Source organism: Pseudochaenichthys georgianus, chromosome 12 (assembly GCF_902827115.2).
Source record: "Pseudochaenichthys georgianus chromosome 12, fPseGeo1.2, whole genome shotgun sequence".
NCBI classification, from domain to species: domain Eukaryota; kingdom Metazoa; phylum Chordata; class Actinopteri; order Perciformes; family Channichthyidae; genus Pseudochaenichthys; species Pseudochaenichthys georgianus.
Window position 1 is genome coordinate 10,539,187 of NC_047514.1, and position 18,973 is coordinate 10,558,159.

Sequence of the window (18,973 nt, forward strand, 5' to 3'; positions counted from 1 at the left end):
ATTGATAATTAATTATTAACATCTGCAGTTAACAGTAATTAATGTATTGATTTAATTTAACCCCTTCATTCAGTCAAATGGTCAACCTTGAAAATGTACTTCCACAGTGCATAGTACTTCTACAAAAACATGCCAATGACAATATGAACCATGCTACTCTTTATTACATCCATTTACATTTGCATTGTTGCAAGTTTCCCCGTGGGAAGTTTATAAAAATATATATATATATAATGGCTGTGAGCCTTGTTATTTGGTACCAGCATCCTGCAATGTGCTGATCCTCAGGTCTGTTCTGTTCTGCTCCTTTATAGGAAAGTACTTCTGGCGACTAACGAGAGAGAAGCACCTGGTGTCCCTGCGCCCCGCTCAGATCCATCGCTTCTGGAGGGGCCTCCCCTCCAATCTGGACAGTGTGGATGCTGTGTATGAGAGGCCTGTGGACCATAAAATTGTATTTTTTAAAGGTATAGTACTTAAAAACAACACTACATTCCAATGTGTTTCAGATCTCGGAATGAGTCTTAAAATGAATTTAGGCTGGTTCAATAAGTTATCATCTGCAAGAATAGGCTTTTCTTTTTATTCCTCCTGCTTTTCTGTCCAGTTATATAAAAGAGTTACAGAAAATGTTTTTATTTTTAAACTTCTGGTGACTTGCAGACACTTTTTAAAATGTGTTTCATCCACACTTTAAAGAGGCTAGATGAAATAAGACCGCCCAGACCTTTCTTAAGGGCTCTTTGAAGGAAATTGTGCTATAAAGAGCTATAACTTTTGTTTTAAAACACATGGTTGCAGAACCACATTTGATATACATTTATATAAGAGCGTTCCTGGCAGAGAACTTTTTCGACTGGCTGCCATAGTTAATCTTTCAAATATTTCACGAGTGTCCTATATGTACATTTCTGTTCTCTAATCTATTTATATATATATATATCAAAGCAAGTGCATACACTGTCGGTTGCGTGTGATTTATAAAACTATAAATCGATTGAGGTATATTTTCTGTGTCCACCCTCTTCAGGTCTAAAGTACTGGGTATTTAAGGATAATAACGTAGAGGAGGGCTACCCTCGTCCAATCAGTGACTTTGGCCTACCCTTGGAAGTAATAGATGCAGCCTTTGTTTGGCTACACAACGAGAAAACCTACTTCTTCAAAGACAACCTGTACTGGCGCTACGATGACCACCTGAGACGAATGGACCTGGGATACCCTAAAGACAGCTCGGTCTGGAAGGGGCTGCCGCCACAACTGGACGACGCCATAAGGTGGTCTGATGGTGAGTAGCCAAAAAACCATAATTTTTTATAGCTGCATATTGACACCAAGCAGCGACCCCCGGGTCTTAAAAGTGAAAGCAATGTGCAATTGACTAACATGTATTCTTTCAAATGTCCAGTACTGGTTGCGAAATGAAGTTGGGTTGCATAGAAGTCTATGAGAAAATCCCCCTGCGACGTTCTTGATATTATTACCTCACTAAACATTTACTGAATGCGTTAATGGTCCAATCAATAGTTTATAATCTCCTTAAATACAACGTGATGTAGGTTGTTGTCTGTCTTATACCATTAACCCTTGCAGTTAGTGTTTTCAGTTTATTCAAATTAATTGTAGCATGTTCCTTGACTAAAAGTGTTTTGTTCCTCATCCAATTGTAAATAACTCCACTTTCTCTTTCACTTCTGGTTCCAAAAATCCAAGACGCTGACAGCCAAAAAACTGTTTGGTGATACCCAGAAAGCCTGTACCTGATTTGATTTACTATTCCATTAAATAATGAATGGAATTCATACCCTTAACTTTCACCCAATCCATCACCCAGAGTGAAAAGGATGTTTAGAATGAGGGCAGTTTCATATTTTGACCTCTTCTATATTCATACAAAATTGAATATAAAGACATAGTGATGGATTACATATTTATGCAAGGTATGAAGGAGGAATCCCCAATGTCTCTATCTTCCAGCAATTAATTATTACATATCTCGGAGAAAAATTTAGTTGTAACACTTCACCAGAGAATCAGTCAGGAACTGAATTTCAAAATAAAAATAACCGGAAACAGACGTAGTCCTATAAGGGACATTTCGAGCATCATTGCGATACACAGCCACTGAACTGATTACCCAAGATCCTCAGCTATGGTTTAAGCTTGCTGCAATGCACGTAGGGATATGGTGCTAATGCGATATGAAATCCGAAAAATATTTCTGAGTTTAGGATGGCCGAAGACACTACACTACCCATAATCCCCAGCTATCGTTTAGGACTACTGTACCCGTGATTAATCTTCAAGCTCTGGGATTGGATGTTGGCAGTGCGCCAAGGTTACGCCGAGCGTCAAACCTGTGAATGTTGAAATGGAACGAAACCACGCCAGACTATCCAAAACTGGAATCGAACGCCCCTCCAGAACTACACATGCTGGCTATTGTGTTCCGCAAAATGTTCTATGGGACGTCTCTACTGAACATTTGCGTTTATCCCACAATTAGAAGTTGCCAGTTTTAAACACATTGGTGTTATCAAATGTAAAACATATAATTAATAAATGGGTGAAAATCGCTTGTGTCCATTAATATATACCCACATGACAGCTCATTGTTACTTTGTAATTCTACTCTACTACAATTCAGAGGTTAACCTGGTATTTTTACTCCACTACACTTATTTGAGTTACTTTGCAGATTCTGATTAATTATGTGAAATATAAACAACCCTTAAATCAGACTTTAGTTACACCTCAGTAAAATTCAGGGAAGGTGATTGTCAAGTGCCAACAATCAGGAGAGATATTTGATAGTTGGTGCTTGAGAAGACTAAACGTGTATCTGCAATTGACATGAATGGCAACGAGTAATAAAGTATATTCATTACTCGTTATTCTCTACTAATAGTTAATTAAAGACTGTATATTATGGCTATTTTGCACATCCCTTTCAAGATTTCAAGATTTTCTAAGGTTTATTGACATATCATATACACAACTATGCAATGAATGAAACACTTGGGTCGCAGCTAATGTTCATCAACAGTGCATTACAAGACATCTATCAATATGGGAGGCGTGTGGCGTAGTGGATTGTCCGTAGGTGTTCGGATCAGGGGGTCACAGGTTCAAACCCCGCTGCAGTCAGCATGCCGTTGTGTCCCTGGGCAAGACACTTCACCCCAAATTGCTCCTGTGGGGATTGCCCACAGTATTGAGTATGTAAGTCGCTTTGGATAAAAGCGTCTAACAAGTGACATGTAATGTAATGTGTGTATATACCTCCACCATTAAACTGTCATATTCTGCACATTTCTTATTCTATCTACATACATAAGAGTATAATCCAACCATATGTATAATATCAGTTAAAATAAGTGCTTCAACATTGCAGGAAAGCAATATATTAGGCGTTAAGTACTTTGTCAGGTTTAATATTTATCTGTAGATAGATACCCCCAAAGTTTTTTTCTTATTTAAAAGAAGACCTTAATCTAAAGTGTTATTTAATGTTTAAATAAAGGTTAATTAGCTTTTCTGTTTTGCTGCACCTCCTATTAATATCTTTGTACATCCTGCACTAAACTGTTTTATTGTAGAGATCACTTACAGTATCTTCTTGATTTTTTATATTCTATATTTCTATCATTGACCTTCTACTTTCCCCCTATGAAAGTATGTACTCTTAATATTGTTTTCATCAAATATAACATAAAAACAATAATTCAATAACGTGCATTAACCACTAGGCGGTGCACACAAGGTACACACAGCCATAATAACGTTGTATTATTAGTATAGGACACTTATGTATGTACAACATCTGAAGATGTGTAGTTTTATTCATGTTTTCACATAATTGTACAGCATATTGCTATACTATTTCAGACTTAGTATTTACATTCTTATATTCAAAGAAAATCAGTAATATCTTTAAAAACTACAAGTCCTTTTATATCAGCTGTGCACCGTTATGGTGTAAATATAACCTATCTACGAATTAGATCAAATGTAAACATCCGTGCATTACTCTTCTGTAGTTTATAGAAAACAACATTTCACCTGGAAAACATTCCTATCAAGTTGAGGATGTTCTATCCTTCAAACAGTGCACTCTGTCATGACATTTTGTTTAAAAAAATGTTGGCACTCTTCCTGGTTGTATCCATGCACATGTCCTGTTGGCAAAGCTGCAGTATACAGATTAGGGGCAAATTTGCATCTCATTGTTTGTTTTGCATGTCAAAATATTGTATCTGTTGTTTTTGACATAGTAAACTTGTGGTCTCTTTTGGCAACAGTCTGATTTACATTCACAAAGTGAACCACGTTGAAACCTTGGAGCTGGCCCAGTAAGCACACAGTGAGCCGCTCCAGTGTAGCAGCTGAGTGTCAAGGTCACAACGCCTGCTACCATTAAAGCTTCAATGTCATGTGATCACATGTGCATGTTAATGAGAGGTGTAAAACAGAGTAACACTATACGTCTGAGAAACTTTGTGCAACTTGTTTCCCCGTGTGTGTAAGGTCTGAGTGATGCTTGGTCATTTTTAGATCTTTAAAAATACCCTAGAACTGCCACAGAGTCCTGAAATGTGATGCCTGGATGTCTCTAATCCCCCATGCAGCATGCAAATAGGAGGAAGCTCTTTCCTTATCAGTTGTTTAGTGGTCTGCGTTTTGTCTTCCGTCTTGCCCTAAGCTCTTTGATGTGTGTACATTTGGGTGTGTGTCTGTGTGAATGTGACAGGAGGCCAATGCCAACGCCCCTTCACCCCTGACCAGTATCACCACAGAGCCTGGAAGGGAACACTTTGAAACCTTCACGCACAAACGCACATAGACAGACTATGGGGCATGGGAACTGGAGCCACATCAAAGCGTGTGCTCCGTCTGTTTCACCAGCTCAGGATGAATGGAGAGAGACAGAAAGGGGGTGAGAAGAAAGTGAGATGACGGCAGAAGAGAAGAGGAGATACGGTGACACGTATTTATGAAAATAGAACAGAAAGATGTCAATGGACAGATGAGAAAAAGACAATCCAGACAGGAGATATGGTGACGCCTGAGGTTGAAGAGAGTTAATAAAGAAAAGAAAAATACGGGACATTAGTAAGAAGATGAATGAGAGTGAAGATAAAGAGTTCATACAGAGAGACAGAAAAGCAGTAAAACCAGATTGAATTGTTGCTTTGCGGGTAAGAACGTAGCATGAATGAAGCCGTTTCGATGATAATAATCATAACGGCTGGAATTAGTATGGCACCCAGGAATAGTTTTGACTTTTAAGAAAAATATAAAGAAACAGCAAATGTATCAGGCATGCAGTGTTGGGAAAGTTCACTTTCTACATGAACTAGTTCAGTTCACAGTTCACATATTTTAAAATGAACTAGTTCAGTTCATAGTTCATAATTCAACATTTTGAACTAAAGTTCATGGTTTCAAAAATGAACTAATTTATAGTTCATAGTTCTTTTTTCAATACGTTGCTGCGAGCTATTATTTGTCTCCTGTACGATGTTAATGGGCCATTTCAATTTTTACAATATCCTCAGAGGGCCGTACAAGTTATTGACCTCTGCTTAAAAAAACTAAAATCACAGCTCATTCATTTCATTCTGTGCAAAGAAAAAGCAACCTCCTAATCCAGATATCTCACCATGACTCGCGTATGCATGCACGTGCAGGGTGTGGCGTGACCACCTAAACAGAAAGATAATTTATGGACACAAGATGTGTGCAAATGTATTTAGTTTCCTATCCATGTGAACATGGTTTAAGTGGGGGGGACCTAACCTCCTCTAGGGGGGTCCGGGGGGCATGCTCCCCTGGCAAGATGTGTTGCACTTTGAGAGCAACATTAGGAGATCTATGGACACATCTCTCAACACCCAAACACAACTGTAAGCAGATTTTCTTTTAATTTATGGATATTTGACAAATCACTCCCCTTTCAAACTGTATTCTTCTTTATTAATAACTGTCTTATAGTATTTTATACCTGTTTACTTTATTCTCTTATTTTTTTTATAACTATAATGATCATATAAAGATGTGCCTTTACCTCACTGGTTGTAGACAAAGCTTCTTATATTCGTTAGCATAGCTAGCTAACCAGATGCTAATGACAACAACACAGTTATTATAGTATGACAGATGAGCAGATCGCCACTGGGCTTTCAACTAAAGACACAGACACGCAGAAACTGTGACATGTGTACGGACTTATCGGTACTGCAATTTCTGAAGTGCTGGAGTGGCGTTCTGGTGCTCTCCGTCAGAACTGCACCCCTGTCAGTCGAGACATATACCACGTGATGACACGTTAGGCTCGTGTTGTGTTCAAGGACCCTGACCTTGGCCAGGAAAAACAGGTACTCGCTTGTTTAATTTTTTTGCGGTCTAGATTTCTTTCATTTTTTTATTTTTTGCGTGTGTTTATAAATTACCTCGAGGGCCGTACCAAATTGTCTCGCGGGCCGTATACGGCCGGAGGTTCCCCACCCCTGCCGTAGAGTCTCACTCTGAGCGAGTGCTGCTGCAGCTGCTCTCGGCTTCGTCCATACTAATTCATTCATTCATTCATTCAATGCTCGCCGGTTCCGCGGTTCCACATTGTTTGTTGTGAGGAGTCTGATATATTTAGTATATAGTGTATATTTTAGTGCGACAGCCAGGGGTGACAGGCGCGTACGCGTCACAGGCAGCTTGCTGTTGCCAGATTGGGTGGTTTTCCGCATTATTTTGAAGCCTGTTTACGGTGTGTTTTAACTGGGTTTTCGGCTGAAAGGCATATGAAATCTGGCACACTTTTGAACGCCGTTATAATACAGTGCTGAGAATGAACGCACGTTTGAACGCCGTTATACAGCGCTGAGAATGAACGCGTTCTCAATTACGTTCATCTAGCGGAAATACAGTACGTTCAGTTCACGTTCGCCCAAAATATGAACGCGTTCATGAACGATCGTTCATTGAACGCGTTCAGGTACATCACTGCAGGCATGGACATTGTCTTTTAAATGTAGAGGGAGTTCACATAAACCAGTCAACATCCATTACTGAAATGGTGTCGCATTAGCAGAGGCAAAGTTACAACCTATGCCATAAAGTCAAGAAGTGAATCCTGCCGTGATTGTGAAATGAAGGGTTTAAGATAATAGGCAACTTTTTGGAGCCCCAGGAAATACTAGAAATAAGAAAGAGGAACAATGGGACACAGTAATAAAATAGTATACTGTAAACAAAGATGATAAACAGACAGAAAATGTGAATTGTAATAGACTAGTATTAGATTAATTTATAGTGATACTATATCAAATTAATAAAATGCTGTTTTGTTACAGAGAATGCTAAGTTGCATGTTCGGCAGAGAGTCCCTAATAAATACATAATGGACTCCCATTGAGTAACAACAGTTAAACAAATGGCACCCAGCTGTTTTTAAGAAACATTGAGTCTTTAGAGAGCTGACAATATGTTTGTGACCCATTTTGAAATAGTTACATTTTAAGTATGAATGTCAGGATGAGTTTGTTGCGATGAAATATTCATGTGATTTGTTGAAAAAAATAAACACCAGTCTGAGCCTTCTTCTTAATATTTCAGTTATAATTAAGCTTCATTTGTAAAGCGCACTTCATACAAAGAATGCGGCCTAAAGTGCTTTAACAATATGGCACACAACAAAAGATCAACAGAAAACAAGAAATTCAATTCAGGTGAATTCAGTAATGAGTTAATAGATCTGTCTCCACCTCGACCAGGCATAAAGAAAAAATCGAATCACCCTTGTCCAAGTCTCGAAAACGTATTACACAATAAATAGATTTTCTTGGACAATGATGAGGCCTGTATTAAAAGGAAGATAAGTGTCATCAGCTTAATTCATTCAGCCACTGATTCATCTTTAGAATCTGAATAAAAACTGTATTTTCACTCAGACAGGGCTTATTAGCAAGTACCGACTGAGATATGAAATGTATTCACCATTTTGGACAGCTCTATGACTTTAAGTCTTTGAGGAATAGAAAGAAGCATTTTAGCAAAGTGGCCTTGAGCCTTGTGCGCTTGGGCCTCCAATAAAAGCAGTGGATGGATAAGGAGAGTGGCTTGGTGGATGTGTGTTCTCTTGTGCTGCCATCTTTGTGAGGATAAAGTTCAGCTCTGGACATGGAGAACAAGTACATCAACATTGAAAAGGGCTTCGGTCAGGACATTTCGGGACTTGGTTAGGGTAATACTCAGAGAAATATGCTCTCAGAAGTTTATAGATAAGATACTTGCAGTAAACTGAAGAGCAGACTTGATATTTAGTACAGCCAGCTGCAGCCCGGCTTGAATATGTTCTCACAATTATGCACTGATAATTAACGACTAGAGTCCTTCACCCTTTAAAGTGGGTAGAGGCTCTTTACAGTGAAGTGCCAAGACCAGCACAAATCCTTTTTTACCGTACCTTTCCCATTATATCTATTTGAATTATAGCTTTTACCCATTGTCAACATCACAAAGGACATCATTAATTTAACAGAATTTGTGTTTTTATTTGAAACATACTTATTAAGCGGGTTCTGATAAATAAATAAAGGCCATAATAAACCTGTAACTCATTGTTCCTTCAAAAGTGAGTACAGTCAAAACGTTAAGACGCTTTTTGAAAGATCACAGATGAGTCTGCCATTTGTTTGACATTTATTATCAAGACCAAACTGTGGATAGAGGAATGTAGCGCAAATGTTCACAATATGGAGTTTAAAGCGTAATGCAGGCATTGCAAGAGAGGCAGGAACTCAATGCTCCCAAATATTATTTGAAAGATATTCCACTGGAGTGCAGGACTTGACAGCACCAGATGATGACTAAGTTCTTTAATCATCCTCTGCCCTTTACTCCTACGTCTTTGACTTACTTCATCCAACACCACAGAATATGATTACGTTAATTGAGACAAGCATTCATACACATAAATATTTATCCACAGTTAATGGTGAGCTCCAAGGCCATTAACACCGAGGGATCATTCTTAACTCGGCTCCTTCACTTGTTAATGTCGCGCCACTTATCCATTTCAATCACCTGTTGAGAAAATGAACCAACATACCGTTTAGTTCTCTCCTCTTGTCTGTCTCAGGATACAGCCTACGTCACCCAGTTAACAAACACATTTTTGATGGTTTAGGAAACCAAATAAAAAATAAGTATCGCAAATAGTTTTATCGACCTGTTTTCATAATGGCAAATTACATTTGGTGATTTTGTTCTTACAAAGTGGCATTTTCATCCGAAGCGCACAGCGGTTACCATTGTCCATTTGGTAATTAGGAAACTCTAATTAACTTAAGCACCCTGAAGTGAAGGGACAGGCACGGTTGGTGGTGTCTGTAATGATCAGCTAGCACAGTGCAATGGGCTGCTCTGTTCTATGGTGGCACAACATGAATCAAACTAAATAAAATAGTAATTTAAAAGCAACAAAAATATTACCAGTTAAGGCCGAATCAGTTCTGAAACTTCTCATTACATATGAGATACCCCTGCTCTAAACTGTAAAACAAAATACACCTTTTCTAATTCAGGTATGTTATCCAGACTCTTTGAATGTGGGGGCTCACTCTGCAGTTATATCCATCAAAGTTATTAGCTACTAGTTTTAAGGTGGTGTTGAAGTGACTGATGCCTATGAACAAAAGGCTCCTATTTCACTGTAGATCAGTCCTGCCCCCAGTACTTAGCCCACACCCCCTTTATTACACATGAACCATCTCTCATGGAAGCTTGTGGGAGGCATCATTGCACTGAACAGGAATGAATGAATCGTGTTGTGTTTGTGTGAAAGGGATACACTGATGCAGGGTTGCAGCCATTTCTTGCTTACAACAGCCGAGTATATGCATGATTCATCTGACAGCTTAATTTCAACTTGATTTGATAAAGATGGCAGATTCACATTTCATTTGCTCTGGAAATCATTCATGCTAGTTTTGAGCTGATGTGTCAATGTTATTTGTGGGTAAACCCTCTACTGGGATTGCACTGTTGTCTTATGGATGGAAACGGTTAGTAGGGCTGCACGGTTTTGGGAAAAAAATCTAATTGGGATTTTTCTGACAAATATTGCGATTGCGATTCGCGATATTTGTTTTTAACCCTTGTGTTATGTTCACATTTCGCACCCTTTGGTAATGTTCGGGTCAAATTGACCCGGGACATATTTCAGGGTTTAAAAAAAATACAGAATTAAATTCAACATGCACAATTCCTTATATATATATATTGTCTTTAACTCATTCCCCAACAATATAAATGAAATATATGATTAGTTTTTTAAATACTCTTTGCTAGATCAAATTTAACAATGGAAGTGTCCATCGTTTTTTGTGATAAAAATGTAATTTATGTTAAAAAATACACTGTAATAAAAACTAAGTTTACATTTTGCTCATGCTTTTCTAGGACTAATGTAAATGAAACATTTTTTCATTAATGTTTATTATTTTTAATCTGTCATATAATAATCAAAGCCCTGAAGGAAATAAAGCAATTGATCAGCAATTGGAACACAAGAACCACACATCCAAAAGTATTTGGCTGTGAAATATAGAGAATGAAACATCCATATAAATTACATAGAACAGAAATAAACACAAAGCAAATAAAAACAATTAACAGTCACTATTCATAAAATACAGTATATCCGAAAAAATATATTGATGAAGTGACGCTGCAGAACATCATGTGAGTCAATGGGCAAGTCCGTTTAGGAAACACATGATGTACAGAACTTCTTCGTGGGTATAGCACAGATGTACTTGTTGCAGTTGCTGCATGTAGTCTGTGTCTTTGAGTCCTTTGAGGGTCCACAGACCTCACAGCTGGCTGTGGGGGTCTTCCAGAAGCTGACTGTGGGGGTCCTTCAGCGGCTGGCTGTGGGGGTCTTCCAGCAGCTGGCTCTGAATCAAGTTCATCTTCCAATTTGCTGTCAAATTCTGAGTTTACCTCCACATTATCCTCATCTTCAGAAATGTCTTCCTGTCCCACTTCACCGTGTTCCTCTAATGCATTCCACTCACTCTCATCCATTATTAGCTCCAAGGCTCTCTGAGCAGAATATCTTTTGGCCATTTTGTTGGTAGATAATTGTAGTTCTGCACTACACTGTTACTACACTGAGGTTATGTCTCTGTTTAGTCGAGGGGGGACAGTGTGAGAAAATGTAAAATGTGTATACATTTCTGGAAGATCTAAAATGTTTATAATGTTCTAGGATAGTTTTGTGTACACACTACAAAGGGTAAAGATCAAGGGAAAACAGAATGTGTGTGTGTGTGTGTGTGTGTGTGTGTGTGTGTGTGTGTGTGTGTGTGTGTGTGTGTGTGTGTGTGTGTGTGTGTGTGTGTGTGTGTGTGTGTGTGTGTGTGTGTGTGTGTGTGTGTGTGTGTGTGTGTGTGTGTGTGTGTGTGTGTGTGTGTGTGTGTGTGTGTGTGTGTGTGTGTGTGTGTGTGTGTGTGTGTGTGTGTGTGTGTGTGTGTGTGTGTGTGTGTGTGTGTGTGTGTGTGTGTGTGTGTGTGTGTGTGTGTGTGTGTGTGTGTGTGTGTGTGTGTGTGTGTGGAATGTCAACACGCCCACACTTTGCTGTTCCTCAGCGCCACTCCCCCTCCTTCCCACTGAAATTATGAATGAAAAGCGTAGTAATCATAGATAACACGGCAGGGTCCGTGACAGTTTGTTTATATATTAAACTTTTTTTGCCAAATTCAGATGATAAATACAACTTTTAAGCTTGTAAAGGCATAATTACAAGAGGCAATTTAACGTCACAGCAAGCATAACAACAGCCATTGTTTCTTGTGAGGGTTTCCCCGGGAAACAAACACAATACACACAAATGCGGTATTTGAAATCATGTACGCAGCTCGCGACGTAACTAGGAGTCTAGTGGACGGTATCAGTACTAAAAGTAAAACAAATGAATTTTTTTTTTTTTTTATATATTTTTTTTAATTAATTACGTTGTTTAGAAATTAATCTGAGGGCCTCAAAAAGAGGAGGTTGGGGCCGCATGCGGGCCGCCATTTGCCCATCCCTGGTATAGGGTATAATGACAACAACTTCCCTGTGCAGAGATAATGTCACTCAGCACTTTAGTAGTGAACAGTTTGCACTTTATTAGCGTGATTGTACAGTTTGGCATTGCATATTTGCACATGTGTACATAGTTTATACTATTTATTGATGTAGTATTTATTAAATGATTTAAATTGTATAAGTGTTCACCCCCGTCTTGTCTGTTGCTTCCGGTCTCTCTGTTCCCTCCTGCTGATTACCCGATTGTGTTCACCTGGGGGGTATACTGCGAAGCAGGATTTTCGCTTAGCCGGCTAAATTCAGGGAAAACTCCGGCTTTCCGGTCCTACGAAGCTGGTTCTCTTTTTAGCAAGCTAGATCTCCATGGTAATATATGCTAAGCAGCTAACCTGGTCGGGACCAGGTTAGGTTGCAGGCTAAGAGCTCAACTCAGTGAAAGCACCGCCTGCTGACCAATCAGAGCTCAGTGTGCGGAGTTTAAAGCGATCAAGTCATATTACAGGAGAAAGGAAATACAGAAAAACTGCCGTCGCAGGAAAGACGGCCGGCAAAAATCACCGACTGTGTGAACGTGAACATTAATAGAATATCACCTCCCATCTTCAGAGCAATCTGACTATTATAACATTAGCGTTAAGAAAGCTTACTTAAATATCGGCCACAACATAAGTAACCGGATCGGAGTACATTAAGTACAGTCCGCGGCATATCACTTCATAATGTATCATATCTCTCCTTATCTGAGTCAGCTGAGCCGTATCTGGCCGTGCAACACTCAGTGTCACATACTGTATGCAGAAGTATTATTTTAAGCAACACATAAGTTGACGAAACACTCGAGACAAATGTAATTGAAGTCAGATCGTGTTTTAGACGGGGCAGTGATATCATAAACCTGTTAATGTACGCATTCAAACACTTTTTCTTTTACCAGCTGTATTCACCTTGCAGGTGCAGCTATGTGGCTTTTATCCTGAATAAAGTGTTTAAGTCATGGATGTTTAAAGTTTAACTTCTTCATTTTTGACTAGTATTAAAGTTCACTTTTCATTCAGGAAGTATGACGCTGCGCTGTCAGTGCGCTTCTCCATGTTTGTGATTGGTCGAATGCTCCAAATACCACCCCTTTCATGTGAACGCGCACCTAACTAGATAGGACACGGCTGGCTTGAGCGATCCACTTGATAACCAGCGTCGTAGTACAGTTTAGCGAGAGCGCGTATGTTTTGGATTAAGCCAACCAGCTAACTCAAACATATCCAGGTTAGGTTGAACCAGGTTCGCAGTATAGGCCCTCACCTGTGTCTTGTGTGTTTGACTAGTCCTGGGTGTATTTAGGTGCTGTTTTCTGTCAGGGTTGTTGAGAACTGTGTGGGTGGTGGAGGGCCGCCATGTTGTCACAGTGGATGAAAAAATAAAAAACACCAACCTGCCTGCTTCTCCTATTTTGCCTTCATGGCCGCTCGGGCATTCTCACAAGCTGAAAATGACAGTCAACAGCAGAGAAGTGGATAACGCTGCAGTAGATGCTTTGAGATTCCTATAGATGAGAAAACTCAGTTTGAAAAGGCCATGTCTCTTTAGCTCAACTTCCACAGGTAATGAAATAAATAGTCATATGCATAGCAAACAAGGAAACTGAGGCGGAAGAGAGAGGGATGTTTTGTATTTTCTGCGATGAAGTTGTAAGGATCTTTGGCAACCTGCAGGATCGTAGCGAAGTGATAGACCGCAGAGAGTGAGGTAGTGAAACATGGCTGGCTTGTGCTGATTCAGCCATCACACAGATTCAAAATGAGGTGTGTGTGTGTGTGTGTGTGTGTGTGTGTGTGTGTGTGTGTGTGTGTGTGTGTGTGTGTGTGTGTGTGTGTGTGTGTGTGTGTGTGTGTGTGTGTGTGTGTGTGTGTGTGTGTGTGTGTGTGTGTGTGTGTGTGTGTGTGTGTGTGTGTGTGTGTGTGTGTGTGTGTGTGTGTGTGTGTGTGTGTGTGTGTGTGTGTGTGTGTGTGTGTGTGTGTGTGTGTGTGTGTGTGTGTGTGTGTGTGTGTGTGTGTGTGTGTGTGTGTGTGTGTGTGTGTGTGTGTGTGTGTGTGTGTGTGTGTGTGTGTGTGTGTGTGTGTGTGTGTGTGTGTGTGTGTGTGTGTGTGTGTGTGTGTGTGTGTGTGTGTGTGTGTGTGTGTGTGTGTGTGTGTGTGTGTGTGTGTGTGTGTGTTTCGTTCTCTTCCATCCGGGTCAGATTGACCCGAACCTCTTATGAAGGACATAAATGCGGGTGGGCATTTTTCATAAGTGGGGGGGGGGGGGAATTCCACATGTCCTTCACAATAAATAAGCCCCGGCCATTGGGTTTCAGGTTGAACGAAAATATTCTTATATATTTTTTTATTCATTGAAAATGGAAATCGGGTCAATTTGACCCGAACACCACACAAGGGTTAAGCGACCCAACGGAAGTTTATTGTAAAATTCGGCCATATCTCCGACTAGGAAGGTCGCATCAACATGCTCCTGTCTCAAGCACCCCCGCAGCCCGAGCTACGAGTGAAAGAACTAAGCTTACATGAAACTTCCGTTGGGTTGCTTTAAAGTCAAGCTTCAGTTTAAGATTCACCCTGTAATAGATGTAAAACATGTGATGGAGCATTCCTAACCTGTTTCACCAAACCATCTAGGAGGGCTCCATTGGAAGCCATTTGGAAAGGGCAGGCACTTTCAAAAATACTTGGCAGGTGATTGGATCAATCTGTCGATCACCTTCTATCATGGGCCACTTCTGATTGGTGTGGATGACTGACACAATTATTTCATAATTGCATCATTTTAAATAGCGATTTCGATTTAAAATCAATTAATTGTTCAGCCCTAACGGTTAGGATGGATGTTGGGCATTACACACAAATGTATCTTTTGTAATCCCAACCTGGTGTAAATTATGCACACTCCCTCTAAAACAGGTGTATGTTAATAACAGTGTGAAAGTGGTACGCATTAACACTCACGGTCAGTGATTCATGAAATTAAGGCCGTTTATTCTGTGTTCTGTGCTTGTTGTGTATATTGCAAAGGCAATCCTGTTCCTTTGTGGATATTAAAGCAAGCTGCTCTAATGCCAACACTTGCAAAAATAGGATATAGGAAGCAGCTAGAGAACATCCATTGTATTTTTTATACATTTGTTTTTCTCAATTATCTTGTTAATATATTTGTTTTCTGCATTTTAATACTCAAATGGCATCGTTGTTGCCTTTCTTTCAGTCTCAAGGGCAAAGGCAAAAATAACTGTACTTTATTCTGTCTTTCTTTGATGTAATTCGCTGTATTTCTAAAGGCCAACACTATGCCTTTCTCTCCGAAGGCTCGTCCTATTTCTTCAAGGGGAAGGAGTACTGGCGAGTGCCGAGCAGCGACATGGAGGCGGAGGCAGGATACCCCCGCTCCATCGCCAAAGACTGGCTGCTGTGCACCGAGATGCAGGCAGACTCTCCGGACACGGAGACGAGACTCAACGTGCAGCATCAGCCGGACCACGCAGAGAACGGGTTTGAGGTGTGTTCCTGCACCTCGGACTCCGCCTCCCCTTTAGGCGCCCGCCCCTCCCCCTTCCCCCTGTGGCTGCTGCCCCCCCTCTGGACGCTCTCGCTGGCCCTCCGCTCTGAACTGCTATGATGCCAAAACATGGGACGAGGTTCCTGAGCTGATAGTTGGAGGGTGAATGGACACTCAGTGCAAGCAAAAACTGGAATATTTCCTTTCAGTTTCATTCGGTATCCTTTAGCTTATTTTGCTGTTATTTATTTTACATGATGCAAGTATTCATCCTCGTGGACATCAACCCATTAATTGACTGAAATGCCTCATCTCTTCAAGGAAAAGGTTATAGAATCGTATTCCAAGAGTAATCATTTGTGTTCATGTGCAGCAGGTTAACCTCTGCAAGGCCTCACGTACAGACGGGTTCACCCTGAGCTGTAGGCAGGCTTTATTACGCAAAATTTGATTACAAGTAGATAGTTCAAGATTCTGCCTCTACCCGAATAAGGTGGAGGTGATAGGAATTTGTATGTGTTGTTTAAAACACTGAAAAATGATAGTGAGTCCTTACAAGGACGGTCAGAGGGATATTTGCAATTATAAAAGTAATTTTTGTTTACTTGTGCACCACTAACACTTTTCAACCGCCTAACATTCAGTGTGAACACCAATACTGCGAGAGCGGTAAGGATGGATGGACAGAGGAACTGCTGCTCATGTACGTATTCATCATTTCCAACTCAGATTCGGAAGCATTCCTCGCTCTTAGTTTGGTTGTATCTTTTATAGTAAATATAGATGAATAATATTCCTGTTTATTTGACATTGCGTCGATCAGGGCGTAGAGTTTATAGAGGTTTTGTTCGACTGATGGACATTTACTTTATCACCCCTAGCTCCTTCTGAAGAATAAAAACGTGTTTTATTCTTGCTGTAAAGATATATTTACCTATAGACGGATATATTTGAGTTGAAAGGTTCTGCAGTTGATGCATAACCAAGTGGACTGTGTATATTTTAAGCTGTGTTTTCTAATGTAAAATATTTTTGTATAAAAATAAAATCTGAATGACTTTAAGTTGTGACATAAATTTGTATCGGGGTGCATTATCTTATTTTTTTAGTACAGTGTTGCTGCTGTGCGGGTGTGAGAGTGGCAGTGCCATTGAAAGGATTCGGCCTTGAAGACAGATGAAGGTAACGATGACAGCTTTCCGACACCAACTGGGAGCCGCTCTCAACTCTGATGTTCTTAAGCGTGTTTTCTCTTGTAATGGTCACTGCTGCTCATCAGCAATGCAAACCGCATCGTGTCAATCACACCCTCACACCCTCACCCACACGAGGACGAAAATGGCTAAACGCATAGGATTAACGCAAATGCAATCGCAAAAAAGCTTCCGTCCACACGCAATAGTCATCCGGATAGTGTCTGTCCACACGAGACCGCTCCGTTTAGCTCCAACCGCTGGAGAAGCTGCAGTACATATGCAGGAGCCTGTACGTGGCGCTGTAACTTCCTCCACAAAAGCAGCGAAGAAGCATGGTTGTCATGGTTGCCCTTCTGTTTATTCTCCGTGGTGGGGGCCGAGGGAACCGTGTATTAAAGTTTAAATCTTCTGACAAAATTATAAAAGTGCCGGTCAAAGGTCTTCTTTGTTATTTATTGAGCTTTAAAACAAATGAATAACGAATCTATATAATATAATAATAAAATACATGGAGCCTCTCTTTTTCCTCCCTCTCTTCGGACAGCGTCAGTGTCTGTTTCATGCAGCAGCTGATCCAGTAATCAGTGACCCGGCCGACAGTAAAAATAAACATATTTATAACTAGTTTAGGTAGTTTGAGAGGTGTCTCCGTCCTGTCAGATTAGACTTCACTCGCGTTTATGTCCATATCGAGAGAAAGATAAATAATCTGAATTCAGTGTGCAGTTTACTTTGACGCGGGGGTGAGCAGCAGAGGTGGGGAGAGGCGGGGCTATTGCCTCATCATTATCAGAAAATTATCGTATAGGGCATACACACGGAGCCGTTTGACCCCCCAGAGCGTTGCGTATGCCGTTCTATCCACCTCGTTTCCGCAGTCGTTTAGTGTCGTATTCGGTCGTCCTCGTGTGGCCGAACGGTCTATATGACACTAAACAGTAACGCAAACGACCCTTTTCGTCCTCGTGTGGCCGGGGCCTGAGTCTGCTGCTGGCAGAGGATTATACAGTGTAACCATGTAATGTCACCTAATCCAAAAATATTCAGGAGCTTCGATACTACTTATTCACAAATCAACGTCGACGGGATGCCAGGCCCAAAACAGGATTGTGAATTTGTAAATGTCCCCCTATCCCCAGTGGAAATTACAATTAACAGCACAAATTGACACCGAAGGCATGCACAGCAATGAGGTACACATGTGTGCATATCTCTGTGTGGAGGTTTATTTTGTATGTATTTATTTTTTTATATATTTATTTGACAGGGACAGTGCACATTGATTGACATTTCTGTAAATGCGTCAGAGTTAGCCAACAGGCTATTTTTCGTCTGTAGTCCCTTGATAGATGTGGAAAGTCATCCTAAAAACAAAAATTCACTTCAAATAACAGGTAAATACAATCAGTAAAACAACATTCAACAGAGATGCTTATATTATGATAAAAGCATATAAAAACAAAACTAAAATACATATTCACAAAGTAGACAGATAGCAACAGGTCAAGGCACATGTACAAACAGAGCGTTGTAAAGTGCAGATTGTGTCAGTGTTGACAGAGCTGATTTTCCACTAACCATGTTCTTAAGTTAGATTTAAATAAGATTTAAATATTCTACCCAAGGGCTGCGGATGAACCCCTACCATAATATTGCAAACCCATTCGGTTTTGAAGTAAAAAATGAAGTTGAGAAAAAGTCACTCAATTGCCATTTCTGCCAACAGCAGCAGTTTTCCTTCCCATCCTCTTGACACACTCCAGTGGTGTTAATTAACTGGTGATGCTCAGCAGCCACCAGGAGAACACCTGCGCCCACAGGCACAGGTAGCAGGATGGGACACTTACTACCAGAACATTTAGGTATTTAAATGTAGAAATACTAGAAATATGAATGTAAAAATCTACACTTTGCTATTTCACGGAATTCGTTAAAATACTGTCATCATCGTTGGAGCTTCTTCTAGAGTCGCCACATGGCACTCTCCTGCTTAAGTCTCCAGATGTGCCAGGCAGAACCATTCAATCACAGCGTAACCAAAATATTCTAGAGCAGTACATCTGAGAATTTTCAGTGGGATAGTTAACAGGACAAGAGCGTACAGTAGGACAGGAAGTGAGAGATTAAGGGACAAGATACACAGG

The 18,973-nt window shown here is 40.3% G+C and overlaps 1 protein-coding gene across 1 annotated transcript in view; it reads left to right on the forward strand.

Annotated features, from left to right (window-relative positions):
- The window catches only part of mmp17a (matrix metallopeptidase 17a), a 74,582-nt gene extending 57,886 nt beyond the window's left edge, over nucleotides 1-16,696 (forward strand). The window contains exons 9-11 of the mRNA XM_034095387.2: nucleotides 315-467; nucleotides 1,031-1,288; nucleotides 15,443-16,696. Of these exons, the coding sequence (XP_033951278.1) occupies nucleotides 315-467; nucleotides 1,031-1,288; nucleotides 15,443-15,753 (722 nt within the window). The 3' untranslated portion in view covers nucleotides 15,754-16,696. The remainder of the gene's footprint in view (nucleotides 1-314; nucleotides 468-1,030; nucleotides 1,289-15,442) is intronic.
- Nucleotides 16,697-18,973: the final 2,277 nt, after the last annotated feature.